At 52.3% G+C, this 23,459-nt stretch overlaps 1 protein-coding gene across 1 annotated transcript in view; it reads left to right on the top strand.

The window, feature by feature from the left end:
• Adgre1 (adhesion G protein-coupled receptor E1) overlaps positions 1-22,198 on the top strand; it is a 30,887-nt gene extending 8,689 nt beyond the window's left edge. The window contains 15 exon segments of the mRNA XM_077796595.1: positions 389-472; positions 475-534; positions 1,957-2,045; positions 2,760-2,840; positions 6,930-7,107; positions 9,586-9,702; positions 11,122-11,321; positions 12,264-12,434; positions 14,192-14,386; positions 15,122-15,357; positions 16,493-16,559; positions 18,221-18,312; positions 20,489-20,657; positions 20,931-21,035; positions 22,085-22,198. Coding sequence (XP_077652721.1) covers positions 389-472; positions 475-534; positions 1,957-2,045; positions 2,760-2,840; positions 6,930-7,107; positions 9,586-9,702; positions 11,122-11,321; positions 12,264-12,434; positions 14,192-14,386; positions 15,122-15,357; positions 16,493-16,559; positions 18,221-18,312; positions 20,489-20,657; positions 20,931-21,035; positions 22,085-22,090 — 1,850 coding nt within the window. The 3' untranslated portion in view covers positions 22,091-22,198.
• The last annotated feature ends 1,261 nt before the right edge of the window (positions 22,199-23,459 follow it).

Raw genomic sequence — 23,459 nt, 5'->3', positions numbered from 1 at the left:
CTCCTGTGTGAACCTTCGTTCCTGAATAAAGCGCTGAGCTGATTTGTGAAGTGTGCGTTCCTCCAGGTCTTTTTGTGCTAACAACGTGTCCCCGTGGGTAGGTGACCCATGATGCTTTGTTGGACCTTTGCACAACCCTGCTTCACACCCGCTCTCCACCTCACAGACATTGACGAGTGTGTTGACATGTGCCCCTTACGTTCCGACTGCACCAACACTCCCGGGAGCTACTCTTGCACCTGCCACCCTGGCTTTGCACCAAGCCATGGTCAACGGCACTTCAGAGGCCAAGGAGTGGAGTGCAGGGGTGAGCAGGGCTTGCCAGACAGCCCGGGAGGCAGCTCCTCCTTGTTCCTCCGAGTTTCTTGACGGCCCTGAACTCTTGCAGATGTGGATGAATGCTCCCAGGACCCACCACCCTGTGGCCCCAATGCAGTCTGCACCAACACCCCAGGCTCCTACAGCTGCCGCTGCACCGCGGCTTTCGTCCCCTCCACGAAGGTTCCCAGACTCAGGGCAACTTCACCTGCCAACGTAAGACCCCCTGGTGTGTGACGGCCACAGGGAGGGTCTGTGCTGTTGGGCTTTGGTTGTAACCTCCTCGCTCTGCTCAACCTGGGGACCCTCCTTTCACTTTCCTCTTACTCACACGCTCTTTTCCTTTGTGTCAATTCATTCATTCATTCATTCATTATGTTTGGACCAACTACTGTTTACTAAACTTCCCAGCGCCCTGGGCTCCGGGCTGAGCCTTCCCTCCTGGATACGCTGGGCCTGATCCCTGCTCTTGTGTGGTTTATGGTCCAGGGAAGGAGCCAGAGGTCACACGGCTAGTGATCGACAGTAACTGTGACGAATGCTACTGAGAAATCACAGTGTGATTGGAGGTGACCGAGGGCATGGTTCATGTGCCCTGAGCCAGGGGACTTAACAGCCACTGGAGGAGGCACAGGGTCCTGCCGAGGAGCAGTGGAGAAGCAGTGTTCTGGGGGACGGCAGGTGCCAGTCTCCTAGGCTCAGGCTGACAGAGAGTGGGCAGAGGTGGGGCATCAGGTGAACCTGACGAGGCAGGCAGAAGCCTGATTGCTAAACAGTGGGGAGATTTTCCACCCCAAGAATAATAGGGAACTAGGGAGGGCTGAACATTTTTAAATGATGGATTTTTTGAGACTCTAAAAACACATGTGAGCTGGGCACGTGGCACACGCCTGTCATCCCAGCGGCTCAGGAGGCTGAGGCAGGAGGCTCTGGAGTTCAAAGCCAGCCTCAGCAACTTAGCGAGTCCCTGAGAAACTCAGTGAGACCCTGTCTCTAAATAAAATACAAAATAGGGCTGGGGAGGTGGCTCCGTGGTCGAGGGCCCCTGAGTTCAATCCTTAGTACCAAACAAAAAACAAAAAGCAAAAAACCCCCAAACCAACCAACCAACCAAACACACGTAACTTTTATTGTGTGTGTGGTGCTGGGGACTGACCCTAGGGCTGCGAGCACAATGCCAGGCCAGGACTCCATCCCTAAGCTACCCCCCAGCCCTGGGCAGATGAACTTAAATGGAGTATAATAACAAGACAACGCACCAGAGGCCCTTCCAGTGTCCGAACGGGACCCCTCATGGACTCCACTGTATCCCTGGAAGGCTCCTTCCCCATGCTCCTCTGTCCTCTCCTTGGGCCACCTGGAATTCTGTGTCCATTCCTCCCTCTCTGGGCGTCTGCCTCCCACCGACATCTTGCTCCTTTCTGCCTGGTTTGGAGTTTTATAGAGATGGTGTCGCACTCGGCCATGTCCTCTCTGCCTCTCTTCAAGCTTCTGGAGTCCTCGTGCTGCGGCGTGGCTGCCATCTGCTTGTCCTCCTGCCGTGTGTCCCGGGTGGATTTTAAACTGGGGGGTAGTGAGATGGGACCTGCTTTTATTCACGATCGCAGTTCGACTTGGCTGCTCTTGTCTTTGTCCCAGGGATTCTCTTCAAATGTAAGGAAGACATGATACCCCATAATAAGCAGGCCCAGCTGTGCCGAGCGGGGGCTCCCATGGAGCTGGAGTATGTAAGTATCGCTGAAGGTCATAGCTCTTGACGTTCTCCCAGAAGCCTCTTAGGAGGACGTAGTTTTTATCAGTCTTAACAGAGGCAAAAAGTCCAGTGGCCTAAACCAAGGTGCAGTTCCTGTTTCTCCTCTGTGAAGTCGTGGGTGTCAGCGTTGGAGAGCCGGCACAGCGTCCACAGTGCTCTGTCACGGTCAACACAAGTCTCATTTTGTGGTCCACGATAGCTGCCCTGGCTCCTGCTATCACATCTGCTTTTTAGATGATAAGGGGAAAAGGGGAAGTGAAACGTGAAGTCCCTCTCTTTAAGAGCATGCCTCATGACTGTAAGGGAAGGGGGAAGGAAATTAAGAAAGAAGGGTTAAGAAAGGGTAACGGGGAGGGAGGATACCACCGAGTCCGAGTAGTGTAGCTTGTGGATTCAATTAATAATTAATTATTAATTCATTAATGGAATAATTGTGCATGTTAATGGGGTAATTACTGCAGGATATTTCAATACAAGCACAGGGTGTGCACTGATCAAATCAGGATTATTTGCACTTCCTTGTCCTGGTCCTTGGCTGGAGCCTTGTCTATCCCTCAAGCAGCTCAGGATCTGTAGCAGGTTCTTGTGAGCTATGGCCACCCACGCTGCTGGGGAGCCCGGAGCCCGTTCCTCTTCTCTGGGGGGTGGACTGTAAGGCTCACAGGAGCTTTTCCTTCTGTGGACACAGCTCCCCTTCTGTGCCCTGATGAACGACACCTTCCACGTGCTGGACAAGACCTGTGAGAACAGATCCGCGGCGTCCCTGCAGGTAACCACGCGTCTTTCTAACGGAGCTTGAGTTCTGAGCATCTGGGGGAGGCTCTGCCTAGAGAAGGCCTCGTTATCATCCCTGGGTTGTGTGTTAACCTCTCGTTAAAGATGAACGTGGGGACATTTGAAAATAAGCGTACAGTCAACTTACCCCTTCATTTTGGGGGTGTACACTTCTGTGAGTTTAATTACTGACTAGATTTGTGGGCTCCCACTAATCGGGGTGCAGCCCGGCTTCATTTCCTCCAGGCACCGCCCTCAGTCTTCCTCTTCTAGTTAGATGCTTCCTCCCTGGGCAACCCCTGTGGTCCCCATCTCTTCTCTCTCACGGTTGCTTTGTCTTCTTGAGAATGTCAAATAATTCAGATCATACAGTAAGTGAAACTGGGAGACTGCTTTTTTTGTTTTTTTTTTTTTTTTGTACTGGGATTGAACCCAGGGGCACTCACCCACTGAGCCACACCCCTAGCCCTATTTTGTATTTTATTTAGAGACAGGATCTCACGAGTTGCTTAGTGCCTTGCCTTGCTGTTGCTGAAGCTATTTTTGAACTCACAATCCTCCTGCCTCAGCCTTCTGAGCTGCTGGGATGACAGGCGTGCACCATGCCCGGCTGGAGACTGGCTTTCCCCCCACTAAGTATCATGCACTTAAGATCCGTCCTTGCTCAGAGACCTCCTGAGGTGGCACCTGTGCCTGTCCTGTGTCTGGCTTGTCTCTCTGAGCTCCATGTCCTTAGGTGCACTCTGGTGGTGGGGGTGTCAGCTCTTCCTCCTCCAGGCTGCTGTCTGAGGTTCCTTCTGGTGAGCGTGCCACACTTTGCTCATCCACTCATGTTTGAAAGACATCCGAGCTGTTTCTGGCTTCTGTGGACCGAGGGTGGGGCTGCTGTAGTGGGAGTTGCTAGACGGCTACAGCCTTGGGGAGCCAAGTCTGGTTTTTCTTCACCTCCAAGCTGGACTTAAGGGTGTTATTATTTTATTTGTAAATCTGGTTATTTTTTGCAGAAAAATAAGAATGACATTTTTATTTGTAACTGGATCCATTGAAAATTAATTCAGCATATTTATTCATTAAGTGTACCTCCATTCACAGGGTTTTCAGACTAAATGTGTACAGATGATTAACATTGTTCACTAACTTGGATAGATCGCCTCGAGCATTTTATCCTACATTTACATATAGTTTTATTTCCCCCCAATTTCAAGTATCAGGAGGGAGATTTAGAAATCTGATGGGCAAGGTCACTAGGGCCCTTTGGTGACTCAAGAAGTCAATCAATGGAACCTACAGTAATGCAGATTCTCCCAAGCAGCCTATCCTCGGAAGCTGCTCATGTTAAAACCCCAAGTTACAGGCTGGGCCTGGGGCTCAGTGGTAGAGCGCTGGCCTAGCAAGGGTGAGGCCCTGGGTTCGATCCTCAGCACCACATAAAAATAAACAGATATAAAATCATTGTAGATTTTATAATAAAGATATATTTCCATCTACAACTAAGTAAATAAATAAAAGTCAAAAAACAACTCTCATTTACATTTTGCCGTGAAATCACATGGCTAACTGGTTAGCTTCTCTAACGTGACAACTTGTTGCAAACCCTTGATATAACTATAGTCAGATTTTGCTAAAGAATTCAAAACCTGAGTTTAACACAGAAGAATTTCCCCTGAGGATCTGTAGTTTGCCTAAGTGTGTTTTCTTTCCACAATGTATGAAATAACTCTTTTGGCTAAGAGCAGGGCTTGTGGGCTCTCCTCAGCCATGGAACTGGGGAGCTGGCGCTCTCCAGTGCCTGGGGTGCAGGTTGTGCTGCGGTGTGGTGGGTGTGGGGCCTGGCAGGGTGGGGCGGGGCAGGAAGGAGGGCAAGTGGCAGGGCTTGAGGCTCCTGCTTCTCAAGTCCCACCCGTACCCTTTGGAGCTGGAAACCTTTTTTTTTTTTTTTTGTAATTTTTTAGCATATAATTTGGATAGACAGAAATTTGTGCCCAGAGTCAGATTTCTGTTGAATTTCCTTCACCATCTTACTGAATTCGATTCATTTTCCCCCCTGCATTTATTACTTTTCATACTTTTTTTGGGTTGGGTCACTTAAAACACATCACTTATAAAACATTATAATTTTATACTCCAATTTTATAGATATTATAATTATGTACTTAAAGTAATACTGGGATCATGATAAGTGAGAGTTTTTTATTTGCATGGGCCAGAAGCATAAATACCACGCATACCAAGTTTTCCATGGAAGTAGCTGTTTCTGGAGCCCCCGAGGCAGCCTACACGTGCTGGTCTGCGGCTTCCTTGGTGATAGTCAGGGACCTGGGGGCCTCTGCGGGCAGGTCCCTGGCACGGTCCCTGTTGGCAGCGGCCTGCTGTCCCTGGACTGGACCTCGTCTTCACTTACTCAACAGTATGTCGGGCATTTAAGATTTCTAGAAATCGTTTTGAAATTAACGTCTTTCGAGGAGACCCGGCCCAGTTTTCAGGTTCTTCTGCAGGGATCCGCTCCTGGAAGGGAAGGTGCCTGTCACCGAGCCGCGCGGCAGGCGCTGTCCCGGGTGCTGACTCGCCTCGCCCTTGAGGGCGACGCTGGGTCAGGGCCGGGCGGGGCTCTTTGACTCTCCCTGGCTCTGCGCTGGTCTCCTGGTGACAGAGTGCTGCTGGTGTTTAAAAAGGAAGCGCACGTCCCCGGCGGAGCGAGCCGGCAGCCCCAGAGACAGAGATTTGTGGAACGGCGAGAGTGGGCGGGGCCCGAGCTGGGGTGAGGCCGGAGCAGCTCCGCTGCGGGAGGTGGCCAGGTCAGCCGCACCCCGCCCCCGAGTGGCCCGCAGCAGGCCCGGCCGAGGGCGAGGAGGCGCCAGCCCTCAGGGCCTTCCCACCGCCAGGTGCCCTGTTCCCACCTGGAGCACCAGGCGGGGCCCTGCCGCGCTCTCCCTCTCCTCCTGCGGGTGTCCTCCTCTGCCCCTGCGGCGGCTGCGTCCTGGAAACATCTAGTTGGTCTACACAGGAGCGGAAACGCCCGGGCCTGGACACGGTATATGACTGCAGCCCCGAGTTGCGTTTCCAAAGGGTGCCCCGCATAATGCCTAACTCAGGTGAAGCTGTGTGTCTCTTCCAACATTTGTCCTTTCTTGATGGTGAAAGCTTCAAACCCTTTCTTCCAGTCTTTTGAAATGAACAACGTATTACCGTCACCTCTAGTCACCCCAGTGTGCAGTGGCACCCCAGAACTCCTTGCTCCTATTAACTGTAACTTAGTCCCCACCACCAGCATTTCCCCACCCTTCCTCTGACTCTGCCCTCCCCGTTTCTAGAAACTACCATTCCACCCAAGAAAGCAGTTATTAATGAGAAATGAGAGGAGAGGAGAAGAGAAGGGAAGAAAGAAAGGAGGGAGGGAAGGAGGAGGTGAAAGGGGGAGGAAAGGGAGGAGAGAGGTGAAAGGGAAGACACAGGAGAGGAGGAGGGGAGGAGGAGAGGAGGAGAGGAGGGGAGGAGGAGGGGAGGAGGAGGGAAGAGGAGGAGGAGAGGAGGAGGAGGGGAGGAGGAGGAGGAGGGGAAGAGGAGGAGGAGAGGAGGAGGAGGGAGGAGGAGGAGGGGAGGAGGAGAGGAGGAGGAGGGGAGGAGGAGGAGGGGAGGAGGAGAAGTGGAGGAAGAGGAGTGGAGGAGGAGAGAGGAAGAGGGGAGGAGGAGGAGGGGAGGAGGAGGAGGGGAGGAGGAGAACGGGAGGAGGGGAGGAGGAGGAGGAGAGGAGGGGAGGAGGAGGAGGAGAGGAGGAGGGGAGGAGGAGAAGGAGAGGAGGAGAAGGGGAGGAGGGGAGGAGGAGAGAGGAGGAGGAGGAGGAGGAGGGGAGGAGGAGGGGAGGAAGAGGGGAAGAGTGGAGGAGGAGAGAGGAAGAGGGGAGGAGGAGGAGGGGAGGAGGAGGGGAGGAGGAGGGGAGGAGGAGAAGTAGAGGAAGAGGAGAGGAGGAGGAGGGGAGGAAGAGGGGAAGAGTGGAGGAGGAGAGAGGAAGAGGGGAGGAGGAGGAGGGGAGGAGGAGGGGAGGGAGGTGGGACACCAGAATCAACAGGTGCATCCTTTCCTGCAGAGTGCAGCTGAGAGCTTCACCTCTGTGCTGGAGCAGAAGTCCAAGTGGACCAAGCTCAGCAGGGACGAGACGTCTGCCCTGGCCACAGTGTTGCTGGAGAGTGTGCAGAGCTCCACCTTGGCGGCCCTTCTGCAGCCCTCAGAGAATGTCAGCCAGACGGTGCAGACGGAGCACTTAGGTAGCATGCCCCTCCTGGCAGGGTCTCACCTGACACTGATTTTGAGGAAGAGAGGTGAAAGGGAAGACACAGGGGAGGAGGAGAGGAGGAGGAGGAGAGGAAGGGAAGAGGAGGAGGGGAGGAGGGGAGGATGGGGAGGAGGAGGGGAGGAGGAGGAGGAGAGGAGGAGGTGACTTTGACAATGGATCCTCCAGAGCTTTCCCACCTGCACTTTCCTCAACTGTCCCAAATTCCTGAATTCACAGCAAAGCAAGTCTAATCTTACTAAGGACTTTCCCATTTATTGAATGTCTGTGAGGGCGGGGCACTGCACCAAGGGTGGACAACTCAAGGGCCATTAACTCTTTCAACAAATATTTGTGGCTGCCTATTACATACAGGGTTAGGGAATGATGGTCATTTACTGTGTGTAAATGCAACTCTCCCCCCTGGGCCCACAGTAGGACTGTGCTTCCTGCCATGGGGTTACGTAGAATTTTGTGACTAATTCAGGCCATAGTTGTTGGTGTGAGACCTTCCAGAACATTTTTTTCCCTCTTTCTTAGTGACTGGAAAGTGTTTCCTCTCATGTTGCTCCAGTAGCTTGGGTCCCAGAGATAAGATAATAAAAAACAGGAACCCAAGTCAATTTTCAGTGGATACAAAACATTATTGAGAAATAGCTATTATTATTTAAAAAATTTTTTTAGTTGTAGATGGACATAATTTTTATTTATTATTTATTTATTTTTATGTGGTGCTGAGGATTGATCCCAGTGCCTCACACATGCTAGGCAAGCGCTCTACCCCTGAGCCTAGCTATTATTTTTAATACCCAAAGACTTGGGACTGTTTGTTACTGCTGCATGACTGATCCTTTTCTGACTGACATGTGGCTTGATAGCTGACCACTTGGGAACACGGTGCTGTAGATCTTTTGCAGCAGCCCCCACACTTCTGGTCATAGTTTCTGCCTCAGTCAGTCCTTTAAATTCTAATGGACCCCCAGAAGGCCATGAGTGGAGAAGAGACCTCCACCAGCAGTGAACATGAGTCCTATATTTTGGTGACATGAGAGAGATGATAAGCAAACAGACATCTGGTATACCAGATAGGCACGGCACAATTGACAAAAATACAGCAGGATGAGGACGTCTGAGAGGGTTAAGGAGCGAGAGTTGCCACTGCTATAGTGTGGACAGGGGAGTCTCGTGGGGCAGGGGCCTCGGGTGAGGGAACAGCATCAAGTTCTGGAGGAAGAACAACTGCAGGAATACCTGGCGATTTCAAGGAATATAGGAGGAGGCCGCGTTGCCTAGAAGAGGGGGATCTGTAGGGAAAGGGGCCAGACAGACAGAAAGAGGCAGCTTCTGTAGATGAACGTGGGAACCCAGGTTGTGACTGGAAGGAGAGGGTAGAGCAGGCGTTGGAGGATCGGGGCGTGGTCATGGCGTTATCTGGTGCATGTCTTGAAAAGGTACTCTGATTTCCTTTTCTTATCTTCATGGAGAGCCAATGGGATAGACCCTGCAGCTATTGTCGTGTTACTGATGAGAAACAGGAGGCCCCGCAGGTAAAGTTGTTGCTCAAGGATGCACAGCTGGGGAGTGGCAGAGGGGACCTCGGGGTCCCTCCATCCTCCTCTTTTTGTTTGTGGTGCTGGGGATGGAACCCAGGGCCTCTTGGACACCTGGTAAGTGCTGTGCCTCTGAGCCGCACCCCAGCCGTTGTCTCCACCCAAATGCGGAACCAGACCCTGTGCACCATGCTGGGCTGGCCCGAACCCTTCTGGTCTCCCTTGGCCTTGGAAAACTTGTCTGAACTTGGAGTAGCCAGAAGATCGCCCTCTGCTGCCTTCCGCCAGGACTGCAGTGTTGGTCGGCTTTTCACCTGTGAAACAAATCCCCGCAGTACACCAGCTCCTAGAGAGCAGAGCTTCTTTTGACTCGCAGTCTCGGTGGTTTCAGCCCGTGGTCAGCTGGCCCTGTTGCTCTTGGTCCTGTGGCGTGACAGCCCATCATGGTGGGACATGCCGTGGAAGGAGCTGCTCAGCTCCTAGCAGTTAGGAAGCCAAGTGAGAGGGAAACTCTGGGGATGGGATCCCCAGAGCTCTTTCCAGCCCCCATGACCTTCCACTGAGTCCCACCTCTTAAAGTTCCTACCACCTCCCAGCACCTCAGGCTGGGGCCAAGCCTTCCACACAGGGGCCCTGCAGAACCTTTTAGGTCCAAGCTCAGAGGCTGACCTGAACTCCGTCTCTCTCTGATGCGTCCCCTTGATGGAAGGGCATTTCTAAGGCTCCAGCCGGATGGCTCATTTCTTTGGTGCTGCTACTGTCCCTCATCCTTCAGCAAGGGGCTCAAGACCTTGCCAGGATGCAGCGGCCTTTCTGTTCTTTCCTTTGCACACGACTATGAATGTGCACCTTTCTGGAGCAGAAACCAAATTCTGACCCACTTTCTGGGTGACCACCTGTGCTCCCTCCCTTTCTTTTTTTAGATATCGAGAGCAAAGTCATCAAGGAGGACTGCCTTGAGGAGAATGGCTTTTCTCTGAAAGCCAAAGGGGATGGGATGAAGATCAGTTGCTCCACGATCAAGGAATCTAGATCCTCAGGTACGGACCCGCCCCTGAGAACCCACAAGGTGCTGTGCTGCATTCTGTGTGAGTGAGTTTTCTGTTGCTGTGACGGAAAGACCTGAGGAGAACAGCTTAGAAGAGGAAAGGTTTTTCTTGGCTCTTGGTTTTAGAGGTTCAGTCCATGGTCAGTTGACTCCAAGGCAGAAACATCATGGAAGAGCACGTGGGCTCAGCTCCTGGCAGCTGGGAAGCAGGGGCAAGAGGAGCTGGGGACGAGACAAACCCCCCAGGGCAGGCCCACAGTGGCCTATTCCCTCTGACTGGGTCCTACCTCCCAGTGGTCCAACTGGCTATCAGTCAAGTGGAAATGGACTGATCCCAGGATGAGGGCAGAGCCCTCACGATCCACTCAAAAGCCCCACCTCTGGAACTTGCTGCACTGGGGACCACACTTCCAACACATGAGCTTCTGGGGGACACTTCAGGTTAAAACCGCAGCACATTCCATCTACAGATACCTGTGAATCACCTCCCAGGTGTCAAGACTCATGCCAGGTGGTTGAAAATCAAGAGCAGTGGAGTCAGAAGTGGCCTGTGTTCTCAGGGAAGTTGAATATTAAAAGGAAAATCCCATGATACCGGGTGGTGAGGCCTTCTGGACCCCACTGGCCACCTTTGGCTGAACGGTGACAAGGACGAATTGAAGTGTGCTCTAAGTGGAAGCTCCACACTGTGTTTCAAAGACTTGGAACAAAAAAATAAGGATGCAAAGTATCTCACTTGTAAGCTTGTGTATGGGCTTTAAAAAGATCAAATGTAATCAAAACACATTTTCAACTTTTTATTTAAAAAATGGACAGAGAGGGGTGTGCATTTGTTGCATGCGGCCTGATGCTTTGCAGTACGTGTGCCTTGAGGAAGTCACACTCCAGCTGATTCACAGGTGTACCACCTCACAGAGTCGCCGATTTTGTAGCGAAGACACTTTTTTCCACAGCCACTCTCTCAACGTTTTTCTGGGATGTGGTACGTCCTCATTAGCTGTGGTCACCATGCTGCAGAGTAGAGTCCTTGGACTTGTCCTTCCTATCTCACATGAATGTAGGGTTCTGTACCACCACCCCCAGCACCCCCAGCTCTGGTGACTGCTGTCACGTTCTACTTTCTACATGAGGTCAACGTTTCTTGGATTCTACAGATGAGATCACATGGTGTTTGTCACTGTGTGCCTGGCTTATTTCACTTAACGCCACGTCTTCTGGGATTGTCCCATTGCTGCAAATGACAGGAGTTTGGAAAATGTGGTATACACAATGAAAGACTATTCAGCCATAAAAGTGTGTGTGTGTGTGTGTGTGTGTGTGCGCGTGCGCGTGCACCTGTGTTGGGCCAGCTTCAACAGCTGCCCAGCCAATGATTCCTGTTTTCCTCTTTCTCTTTGGGGGCAATCTGCAGGGCCCACAGGGGTGGCTTTTGTCTCCTTTGCGAACATGGAGTCCGTCTTAGATGAGCGCTTCCTCCGGGGCCCTCAGAGCCCCAGGGCCAACGTCAAGCAGAGGCTGAGGATGAATTCTCGCGTCGTTGGGGGCATCACAACCGGGGAGAAGAAGGACAACCTCTCGGAACCTGTCCTCTACGTCCTGGAGAACCTTCAGGTGGCGAAGGGGGTCTCTCTTTTTATTTTGAAGTCATCATAGATTCAGTTGTAAGAGAGAGTTCAGAGGAACGCCATGCACCCTGTGCTGAGTTCCCCCGTCCAGATGAGCCTCGGAAGTGTCCGTGGGCACGATGCTCTTCCCTCCAGGGCCTTTAAACACTTACTTTTTAATTGATACATAAAAACACAGTTGTACAAATTAAAGGGGGACCACTTGATGTTTCAATCCATGGAAACATCTGTAATATTTGAATTAGGTTTTTAAATTAGACAGTGTGATAATTTTTTTCTTCACTTTTTCATTGTTGCATTATAGTCGTGCATAATGGTGGATTCTGTCATCTCTTATTATTGTGTGTACCCAACATACCACATCATTTGACCACTGTCACCCCCAGCACCCCATCCCCGCCCCTTCCTTTCCTTTTCTTCCTCTGCCTTCCCTGTGAGCCCCCTGCCCCCCTCGATTTTCCTTGTCCGTCCTCCTCTCCAGCTTCCACAAGTGTGATGACTTGGTACATGCACACCACGTGTAATGACCAAGTCGGGGCGCCCCTGATCAGCATCCACCTCTCTCACACCTATCGTTGCTAAGTGTTGGTAACGTTGGGTTCTTCTGTAGTAAATGTTTTGTAGACTTAGCTCATTTTTAATGGGGGACCACAGGGCAACAAACACCCACCTTTTCTTGCAACTCAAGCCAATGACCCAAGCCACTGCCGGAGAAGCGTCTCCCCGGGTGATGTCGTTCTTGGGTTCTGCAGCGGCAGGGTGAGGTGTGTGAAGGAGCGCAGTAGGAAGCCGCACAGGCAGTGTGTTCACGGAGGCAGAACCTCTGCTCTGGAGGCAGCGCATCCCTCTCCTCCTCCTCCTCTCCCCATGGAACACATCACGTCCTTTAGAGAGGAACTCTCGGGTGACCAGCCCTTTGCTTTTCCAGCCGAAGCAGAAGTCCGAGAGGCCCATCTGCGTGTCCTGGAGCTCAGACATGGGGGATGGTTGGTGGACGCCGGCCGGCTGCGAGGTCCTGGAAGTTCTGGAGACACACACGGTCTGCAGCTGTAACCGGCTGGCCAACTTGGCCATCATCATGGCTCTTGAGGAGCTCCCGGTCAGTGCTGATGATGGGTACTCTGGCTCCCTGAGTGTCTGCTTCAAACCCAGCGGGAAAACACTGACTGGATGTCTTTTGGGTGTCCCCTGTGGTGTTTTGTGCGGTGGGAGGGAGCCAGGGGGTCAGAGGGATGGATGCCGTGCCTCGTCCTTTGGGAGTTCATGATCTGGTTGGGAAACATGATGCTCAACTATGAAATCAGAAATAGTGACCCCACACAGGGCAGGCTCCATGGTGGCCGCAGGTCTTGTTTAGGGGGCATCCATCGTGGGCTGACTTTCAGTCTTCAGCTGATCATTCTTAGACCCATTTCACAGGCTGGGAGGTTGAGGCTCACTAGCCTGCCTCCTTGTGAGGTTAGCTATTGATGGAGCTGGTATCTGAACTGGGGTGGGGGGTGTCTGGCTCCAAACTTCTCTTTTCACTCCACCATATACATGCAGCAGAAGGCTGGGCTTCAGGAATGGACAGGCGTCCAGTGGGAGAGGGTGGCGGGTGCGTGAGCAGATGAGGTATGAAGGGAGCCACGGTGAACCTGCACATGAGGTGGAGGAGAGGTTGGGGTGTCCCTGCCCATCCTGCCAGAGCCGAGGGTCAGTTCCCCGCCAGAGAGGCACCAAGCTCTGGGTGGAGATTCAGTGGATCAGGACTGAAGGGAACGGATCCAGAGCAAGGTTGGCCTCCCGTCAAGTCCCCTCTCTGCCACTTTAGAGCTGCATTTGCTTGGCCAAGTCAACCTCTGAGCTGAAGCCAGCTTTCCCATCTCAAAACTGAGAACGAGAAGAAAGTAATAACTCACACTTCCACGGGGTGTAAAATGTTACCGGCACATTTATCAGCTTTCTCTGAACCCTCCCCCAAAGCAGTTACTATTAATAACCTCCTTTTTACAGATCAGTAAACTGAGGCACCGAGGACTTAGGTATTTTATGCAAAATCATACAATTAGAAACCGGCAGAATTTTGATCAGCTTTCTTAGGCACTTTGTGACAATATCACACAGAAGAGGTCATGGAAGAGAGCCTGGCCTATCTTCAACTCAGAGAAAGTCATGAACTTATGAATAACGTTAAAATGAATTATGAAAAGAGGGCATAGAAGGATTTAGCTTGTCATTTCCACTCCCCGAGATTGCTGCATCCTTGAATGTCTGTGGATCAGTTAGGGTTCAGGGGAGGCAGCAGAAACCCCTCCAGGTTTTTCAAGCAGAAAGGAATTTAACGCAGGGCATTGAAAGCCCACGCCATCACAGAGCAGGAGGAGTGGAAGTTAGGAGGCTGATTCCTGGACTTTGGCTTCAAGGTCACCCCTATCCTGTGGCTTATTCCAGAGGTCAGAAGCAGATGTCTTCATGTCCATCCTGTCCCCATGCAATCGGGGACAGGATAGCTGGAATATGGTGTCCAGCCACGGCTCACTCCTATCTGCAGAAGGCTGGCATTTCCCTCCTTTCTGCCTTCCAGAACTTTATGCATGCATCTCAGTGGGGGACCTAAGTTACGGGAGGACCTTTGCCCCGAGGGATTCTGGGATATGTAGTTTGTGGACATGCAGCCCAAATGCACAGGGTGAGCCCACTCCAGGAGAGCGGTGATGCTGAGGGTGACAGTGGACAGTATCTAGGTCATTCTGAGTGTCAGAGGGAGGAAAGGCTGAGCCTTTTCTTCCAATCCGGGATTTGGATAATTCTTCTTTCCTGCTTGGGGCATTCTGGTTCCTTGCCAAGGCCAGCGGTGGATCTCCTTTCTGGCAGGTGGCGGTCTCCTTGGAAATCATTAGCCTCGTGGGCCTGAGCCTCTCCCTGGTGTGCCTTGTCCTGGCCATTGCCACCTTCCTGCTGTGCCGCGCCATTCGCAGCCGCAACACCTCCCTCCACCTGCACCTCTGCGTGTGTCTCTTCCTGGCCAAGATTCTCTTCCTCACCGGTGTAGACAAGACCGACAACCAGGTCAAACCCCTAAGCTGTGTCCCCTTCCAGCCCCTTCCTCTGCCAGTCTGTGTCTGCTCAGCCCTACCCAGCTCCCTCCCTCAGGGCCTTTGCACGTGCTGGGCCCCTTCCTGCTGCCCAGCTCCCGGCTGCTCACCTAGCTGACGGCTTCCTGTGTGGCGGTCAGCTTCAGATCACTTCCCCCACCATGTCCGGAGGTGGTCTACATCCTATTCCTGTCTTGGCCAGCGGTCCTCACCTGTGGGCGTTTTGCCCCTTGGGAGACTTGGCAATGTCCAGGGATGTTTCTGACTGTCATCACAGGAGGAGGTGACACAAGGTAGTACTTGAGGTGGCACAGGACAGCCCTCATGCCCCAACAGAAATGAGACAACTGTGTAGTGAATGTGAACAGCACAGTGGGGTGGCCGAGGACCTGTCCTCCTGTGGCGCTCTCTGCTGCTTTCTCTCCCAGCACGTTAAATGGTGCTAACTCCTGTGGGTGTGTCCACCTCCCTCACCGCACTGACACGGCCCGGGGCGGGGTGAGACCATAGTAGGCCAGCCCCACCTGCCACCGCACAGTAGGTGCTGGGCTTCCCTGAAGGAGCTTTGTGCAGGGCCCCCTCCCTCTCCCTCTCCGTGGGGTGCTCAGCTTCCTGCCCCCGGGGGCTACATGCAGGGGCCTCCCTCAGCACTCTCAGGGCCCCCGCCCCCTGCTCTCTGTGGGGGCGCCTGACTCTGCCTGCTCTGCAGACGGCCTGTGCCATCATTGCCGGGTGCCTCCACTACCTTTTCCTGGCCTGCTTCTCCTGGACGCTGGTGGAGGCCGTGACCCTCTTCCTGATGGTCAGAAACCTCAAGGTGGCGAACTACTTCAGCTCCCACAACATCAGCATGCTGTACCTCTGTGCCTTTGGCTACGGGTTCCCAGGGCTGGTGGTGGCCGTCTCTGCCAGCATGTACCTCCAGGGCTATGGGACGCATAACCGGTGAGTGACAAGGTCTCTCTTCCTGAAGACCCTACTGCCAGGTTCAGGAAGAGCAGTAACTGCAGCAGTCGTCCTGCCGAGGTCACAGCTGTTGTGCGCAGTAGCGTGGGTGGTGTACTTTACAAACCCAGGTGTCACTACTACCTGAGTGTCCCATTCCGGGGAGAGGACAGCTAGTGGGCCTGATGTGATTATCTTCCTATTGGTGTATGCGTGAGCACGTGCACATGTGTGTAGTCAGCTTTTTTTGTTGCTGTGACAAAACACCTGAGAGAATCAACTTAAGGGAGAAAAGGTGTATTTTGGCTTTGGGGCTTGCAGTTTCAGAGGTTTCAGTCCATGGTGAGCTGGCTCCATTGCTTTCAGGCCTGCAGTGAGGTGGAGACCTCATGGCAGAGGGCATGGTGGAGGAAGGGTGCTAACCTCATGGCATGAGGGAGACAGTGAGGAAGAGGAGGGGTATGCCTGGGACAGTACCTAGTCCCCCAGGACCCCTCCCCTCAGCTGGGTCCCCCTCCTACAGCTTCCTTCTTCTTCCCCCCTTCCTTCCCGTTAAGGAACAATCACGGAATGCCCTGGTCCAGGCCAGGCTAGCTGCTGGGTGCTGGTTTATTAAAGAGAAGAACAAAACACTCAAGCCCCAAATTCTCGTGCAGTTCATAATGGAGCAGAGGCAGAAAGACCCAGACAACTAACAAGACAAGTTAGGACAGAACAGCCGTCATTTTTAACCGTGCAGCGAGCACTGATAGAGAGGGTCTAGGTTGGGATTCTTGGCTAAGGATGGTCAGGAGCAGCTACTGCATGGAATGGGCCCCTGAGCTGGGATCAAATGACAGCAGATCTGTTGTATCGGTGGGAGCCGTGCAGAGAGGGACAGGGGACTGCAGAGGTTCCGCGCTGAGGACGTGCTTCCCAGACAGTGCTAGGCCAGCATTTCAGGCACGTCTGTGCAGGTGGAAGGTGTGCAAAGCAGGCACCAGAGTCCAGAGGAACCACAGGCAGCCTGCCCCATGGTGAGAGTTCTCACCTCGGTCTCACCTCCCAGGCTCCTCCATCCGAGCACAAGCAGGCACAGGAACAACCGCAGGGCCAACTCGGAGACAATGCTCACTCCTCCCGTTTCCCTCCACAGCTGCTGGCTCAGCACAGCTAGAGGCTTCATCTGGAGCTTTCTGGGGCCGGTGTCCGTGATCATACTGGTAAGCAAATTGTTTGGTGAAGAATGTTTTGGAGCAGGAGGCAGGAGACCCGGGCAGTCAGGAAGGGCCAGGAGAGGGCAAAGGCAAGAAGGTTCCTTGCTGCCCTCAGGAGCTCTCTTGTCTTCTGGAGTCTTGAGATTTCCCAGTTGGAGAGTAATTTCTTTGACGTATGACTTTCAGGCTGGAATGCAAAAGCCTTTGGAGCAACTGCAATCTTTATGCTCCAGGGAATGGTGCAGGGTCTCCCAGGGTCTCCCAGGTACAGATGCAGAATGACAGGGGGCTGAAAGGACATTAAGGGCAGTGGTGGTGTCGTGGAGGAGCAGGGAGTGAGACCAGCTGAAAAATGATGGGCGGCGGCAAGGGGAGGCCGGGGGTTCTGTACCCCGCCTCTGCCTCCATTCAGCCTTCGCCGTGTCTGCAGATGACCTTTCTCTGGCTGACCCACAGGGCGGCTGGATTCCTGGTGTCATGTGTAATTTTTAATTGTGAGCTCATTTTTGAACCATCTCCAACTTGGGAAGCCTGAGGATCTATCCCTCCAGGAGGCCTGGTCCGATGGCTAGTGGATTCGTGGAGACGTGACCTAGTTTTCTAGAGCTCTAGACCACGGAGCAACGGAGCAACGTGGCTTTATTGCCGCCTAGTTCTGGAGACTTGAAATAGAGGGCCACGCCCCTGAGAGCAGGAGGTTCTCTTCTTCGGGGGCCTGAGGGCACCCTGGCGTGGACAGCCATCTTCTCTCCGTGTCTCCCACACGGTCTTCTCTCTCTTGTGTTTGTCTCTGTCTCTAAATTTCCCCGATGGATATGGACACCGGTTATGTAGATGGGGACCTACCCCAGAGACCTCACCTGAACTTGATGCCCCTGTGATGTCCCTGCCTCCAAATAAGGTCCCATCCTGAGGTCCTGGGAGTGAGGGCTCCGATGCGTCTTTCTGGGGAGGAGTGATACAATTTGCCCCGTCACAGAGAGCAACAGTGCGGAGCAACTTTAAATAAACTTTGCACCCCAGCGCCTCCCAGCCTCAGGAAGGCCGTGTGGACTTGGACTCGCTCATGGGCGTCCAGAGTTACATGGCCTTCCTCCTCTCCTCCTACCTGCTCTTGGATTCCCCTCTCCTCTGTATGAAGAGCTAAAGGCAACAGAAAATGTTACTTTGCTCCTCTGTTTCTCAGAATCCCCCCCAGCTCACCCTTCTGTGAGGCGCACCCTGTGGAAGTGACCAGCGTCCACAGGAGAGCGCTCACCGGCGATTCCTTCTGAGATGGCTGTGGGAGGGCAGCCAGGGAGTCCACAGAGCTCTGCATTGGGGACAGTCTGGGGCTGGCGGGGCCGTGGGGAGGCCGTAGCCGAGTGTGGAAATGTTGAAAGGAACTCGGGGCTGGGCATGCCCCGAGTGGCAGTCCTGCCATGGAAGCCCGGGCCGCCTGATGGGAAGTGGGTGTCCCGAGTGCTGGATAGTGGCGCTTTCTGTCTTCTGAATTGGGAGCCGGGAAGCCATGGGTATTAAGCCCTGGGGGCTGGGCTACTGCTGCCAGGGCCACCGGCTTGCTCCATTGCTTGCTAGAGACTGAGGGTCAGAGCTCTGGTTCCAACGATGTCAGCCGCTGACCATTTATGTGCCGATCCCTTGACCCCTTCTGCTTGACACTGTAGATCAACTTCGTCCTCCTCACCTGGACGCTGTGCATCCTGAGGCAGAAGCTTTCCAGCGTCAACGCTGAGGTCTCCAAGCTCAGAGACACCAGGTGCAGTTCCAAAATTCCCTAAAGCTTGCTTCCCTCCTCTGTAGACGGGGACACTAACATTTCTCGCTTTGTGTGGCTTATCATGTATTTACTGTGGTTTTAGGAACAGTGTTTCACAGAGTGCTACAAATAATACACTCTCTGTGAGTACGCACGTGTGCATAGGCGTAAGAAACAGATTCATATTATTTTACTTTTATGTCTTTTTTTGTTAACGATGTCATGGCTACTTTCCCACTTTAAACTAGAGATTCTTCTACAACATGTGTATTTTCTGCTTGGAATTTTGGTGTAAGGAAGAAGCAGAACTTATTTAAATCATTCCCTATTCATGAATATAAATTATTTCTGAATTGTTTTTTGCTATTATAAATGATACTACCTTGACTACCCATGTAGGTGAATCTTTGCACATTGTGGCTTTCAAATTCTACCAGTTTAAGTGTGAAACTGCTTGAATCCAAGAGTAAGTTGAATTGAAATGCCTTAAATACAGGTTGCAGGTCACCTTCCAGGAAATTCCCGTCCAGTCCCAGTAGTGCCCGTTTAGCTGCAGCATTGCCAGCACTGGGCTTATGTCGTTTCTGTGGTCTTTCTTTTTCTTTTTCTTTTTTTTTTTGCTGATTTAGTAGGTGAAGTACACCATCTCACTGTCGGGTTCCATCTTCCATCTCATGTTAGAGACAGGCTCGTTTTCACATTCCTGTCATCTTCTGTGTCCCTGGACTTCCTCACTCAGCCAGGTTCATCTTCAGATCTTGCCACAACCAGACATTATCTAGACTTGATGGTCGGTGATCTTGGAACAGTCTTTTCTTCTCTCCTTGTGCATGTCTAACTCCTCCTTACCTATTGCAAAATATTTTTAAAGTAATACAAAAGTTAAAACATAAGTAGAACAAAAATTTAAGACGAAATTCCCCACTTCAACCATTTGGAGGTGGCTTTGGGTATGTTCAGAGTTCGGCACCCACGGTGACAGCCTGCTTTCCCGGGGCGTGTTCACAGCCCCTGCACCCAGGCAGCTCCATCCCGTGAGCACTTTCCTGGGAGCCCCGGGTCTCCAGGTCTGGGCCAGGTGAAGCATTCTACGCCACCCACATGCCCTCCTCCCACAGGGGAGAGGCCCCCTGCACGCTGCTCTGAGGTTCGCTTTGCCCTGTGACACAGCTCATATACGGACACTCTCGGCTGACAGCAACCCACAGAGATGCGCATTCTGTGCCAATCTCTGTTCCAAGCACCCGGCAGTGTGTCCATTCACCTTTCTACCTCTAGAGCAAGCCTTTGTATGATCCTCACTTTATCCAAGCCAGGAAACTGAGGCAAGTGAGGGTCAATAACTCCCTGAGGGAGTGAAGGGATCAGTCAGAAGAGGAATGCAGGCGCCTGATCCAGACCTGGATCTTTACCCCAAATACCCAATGACTGCTCTTGTCTCATTTTTAAAAGTGGCTTGAGAACCCATCTGTCTGTAGGCGTCTGTATTCTGGACGTTCTGCCTAATGGACCCGCACAGTGGCTGGTCTGAGTCAGCTTCTCTCTTGCGGGGCTCCCGCACCGCCTATCCTGGGTCAGAGCTCCTTCTTTTCACGGTGCAATACTACTCCACTGAATGGATATACCACACTTATTTATCCACTCATCTGTTAATGAACGTTTGGGTGGTTTCCTCCTGGGGCAATCGGAATGGGAGATGACTGTTCAATAGCTACAGAGTTTCTCTTTTGAGATGATAAAATCAAGGTGGAGGTATATAGTGGGGACGATTGCAGGAAGTTGTAAATGTACCCAGTGCCAACTAAATTGCATACTTTAAGTAGTCAAAATGGCGAACTGTATCTTAGGCAAATTTTACCTCGATAAAAGAAATGCCTCATGTCATCTTATATATGGGTCCACAGTTCATTTAACATGTGCCATTTAGAAGGGGGGTCCTTGAGGTCTTTCAATACTGCAAATGAAACCTTGTTAAACGTACCCACACATCTTTGTACCAGGTGAAACTTAGGTGGGCTGCATTTTAACTGCCTCTAGGATCTGGTTTCTCCATCTCTGAGCATGGGGATTGCAGGCCAGCTGTGTCCTCGCCAGGTGGCAGCTCAGACAGCCCTGGGAGTGCGGCCCCAGGACAGCGCCAGGCCTCCGGTCACACGCCTGCAACTCTCCCCCACAGGTTGCTGACCTTCAAAGCATTTGCCCAGTTCTTCATCCTGGGCTGCCCCTGGGTGCTGGGCTTCTTCCAGATTGGACAGATGGCCAGCATCATGGCGTACCTGTTCACCATCATCAACAGCCTGCAGGGGACGTTCATCTTCGTCATCCACTGTCTGCTCAGCCGCCAGGTATGTGGCTGCAGCCCCCCATCCACCCCAATCCACCCACTAGACCCCCACCTCCATGCCCCCACCTCTACCTACCAGACCTCCCACCTCCACACCCATTCACCCACCCGACCCTCCACCCCACCTCCCTTCACCCACCTCTGCCCCCCCATCCACCCCCCTCCACCTCCATCCCTCCGCCCACATCCACCCACCTGACGTGCCTGTGGCAGAATCTTGCTGGGTCCAGGAGCACCCATCCTGCTGTCCTCCCGTGCTGTGTCTCTGTCTCAGGTACGAGAAGAGTACAGGAGGTGGCTCACCAGGAAGACCAAGCCCAGCTCCCAGTCCCAGACCTCGGGCATCCTGCTGTCCTCCATGCCCTCCTCGTCCAAGACGGTGAGGGTCTGCTGTGCTCCACGGGCTCTGGTCAGAGGGAGGCCTGCCGCACTGTGACGCTGGGCACCACCACAGCAGGCAGCCCCAGGAGGCCAGGGCGGGAGCCAGGCGGTGTGGGCTTGAATCACGGCTCTGCCCCTCGCTAGCTGAGCAACTTAAGAAGGGGTGAAATTTCGACTTGCACAGATATAAGATGAGCAAGGGTTAAGGGTTTTATTCTATTCATTAATCAACAAGGGGCCCAGGTTGATGTTATAACTGGTTTTAAAAATGCCAAGAACATGATCCCTGCAATAATACAAAGACAAAATGGTACAGAAATGTTCAGAAAACAGTTGCAAGAACATCAGCACAAAGAGAATTGATTACCTCTTAACACACCACAGGAGGATGCCAGCTTTGGCTGGAAGTCACCACGATCCAGTGGCTTAATTATACAGGAATTATTTTTCTTGATGAAAAGTGTCCAGCATTAGGTGTTGCTGAATTGCTTCTATTTCTTAGCGATGTTGTAAAAGATCTAGGGTCTGTGGGCTGGGTGTGGCTCAGCGACACAGCAATGCTCTGCATGAGTGAGGAAGGCTTTGCATAGTTTTCCCCTAATCATCATCACGTTGACTTTTCATCATGGCTGTCACAACCCCAGACATCACAACTATGCTCAAGGCAAGAAGAGGAATGGGGCAGAAGCAAGTCTCTTTTCTTGCTTCTCTCTTGAGCAGGGAGCAAAAACTTTCCCAGATTTTTCTTCACTTAATTGGTTAGAACTATGCAATGTGACCACTGCTGCTGGCAAAGGAATCTGAAAACAAAAACAAGTGTTTGATTTGTAGCTTCTAGAATGGGAGCAACCTGGGGTGGGGAGGCTGGGAAAGGCTTTGTAGCTAGCAGTGCCTGCCACGCTGAGGGCAATGGTTTCTCAGCACGTTTATCCTTGTCGTCTCTGCCACTATCTTTATCTCTGTGCATTTTGGAAAGACCCATGGCTGTAGATACGACCTTTGTACTCACTTTCAGACTCTGAAGAAGTTTTCTCTTCTCTCTACCAGGGTTAAAGTGCTTTCCTGCTTTCTCATGCACTATCCTGGAACAGCCTTCGAGAATTTTAAGTGCCTGCAGAAGCCTGGTCTGATTTCCCTTCTCTGCCTGCTATGGAGATGCAAGATCCCACCAGCTCTGAACTCTCGGGAGGGGTGGGAAGGGGGGTCTCATGCACTGGTGAGAATCAAGAGTTTCTGCTGCAAATTACTGTTTACCCTCTGTAGCTTGCCACTCCCTGTGTTTCCAGAGTTGTTGGAAATGATCGCAGTGCAAGGTAGGTCTGAGGACAGGTGGCTACATTGTTTCTCTCCTGCGATCGTTGGTTCAGGGGTCTGAGTGTGGCCTCTGCACATGTCAGGTGCCTGGCATAGAGCAGCTTTCAGGAAGTGACTGGTCGTCTGAGTGAGTTACCATGAGACACATGCTCTCCCTGCTTTTGAAGAAATGATCAATAAAACCTGGCGGAAGTTCCGCCGTACACAGGCAGAGGCTTCTTTCACACAGAATTCGACTGGTGAGTGGGAGCCTTCGATGGAACAGAGTCCAGTGTTTCTTGGAGAGAAGCACTTGGTGACAACACCCTTTGGCAAATGCCTTGGTTTCCAGGGTGTCCAGGGAAGTTTCTGGCGGAGACTTGGGTGCTGAGGGGAGAGAAGAGGGGTGAGAATTTAAATGGTAGATAAGCTCCCTTCAGTGGGCACTCGAAAACCTCCCTATGCAAAGTGTGGTCCACGGACCAGCAACACCACATCACTCGAGAGCTTGCTGGCAAAACGAGCCCCGCATCCGGCCACACCCCGGACCTACAGCTCAGAGCCTGAATTGTAACGTGACCCGGGAGGCGTGGAGGCACTGGGGCATCTGCGGGTGTATCCTGGAAGCCGGAAGGAAAGCCTTCTCCTCTTGAATCTAAGTCTTTGCACCTGGCTTCTCTTCCTTGGAAACCTTCCCTCAAAATTGCTGATTTCTACCTTCCCTGAGACTTGGTTTAATCACACTTCTAGTAGGAAGAGTTCTCTGCATTGGCTGGGGTAGGAGGCGGTATCATCTTTGAACGACTCCATGAACCTCATGTTTTGTCACCCCGTATTGTACTTTCTCTCCTATTGGGTGTGTCCAACTTAAACTGTGTCTCCAGCAGGATGGATATTTGCACGTACTAGATTCTTAATAAAGCTGTTGGATGACTGACTGAATGAACGGATGACCACTCTCATTCTTGAAGATGAGAACACTGAGGCTCAGAGAGGTTAAAAGCCTATCTCAAGGTCACACAGCTACAGGTGTCCGAGCTGGCTTCTGAGTTCTTGACCACAAAGCTCCTCTTCCAGACCCTTCATCCCTTCCCTTTTCTCCCATTGCAGGTCGATACTGTACATTGAC

The sequence above is a fragment of the Urocitellus parryii genome, chromosome 3, assembly GCF_045843805.1.
Source record: "Urocitellus parryii isolate mUroPar1 chromosome 3, mUroPar1.hap1, whole genome shotgun sequence".
NCBI lineage: Eukaryota > Metazoa > Chordata > Mammalia > Rodentia > Sciuridae > Urocitellus > Urocitellus parryii.
This window is presented reverse-complemented; position numbering and strand designations above follow the sequence as displayed.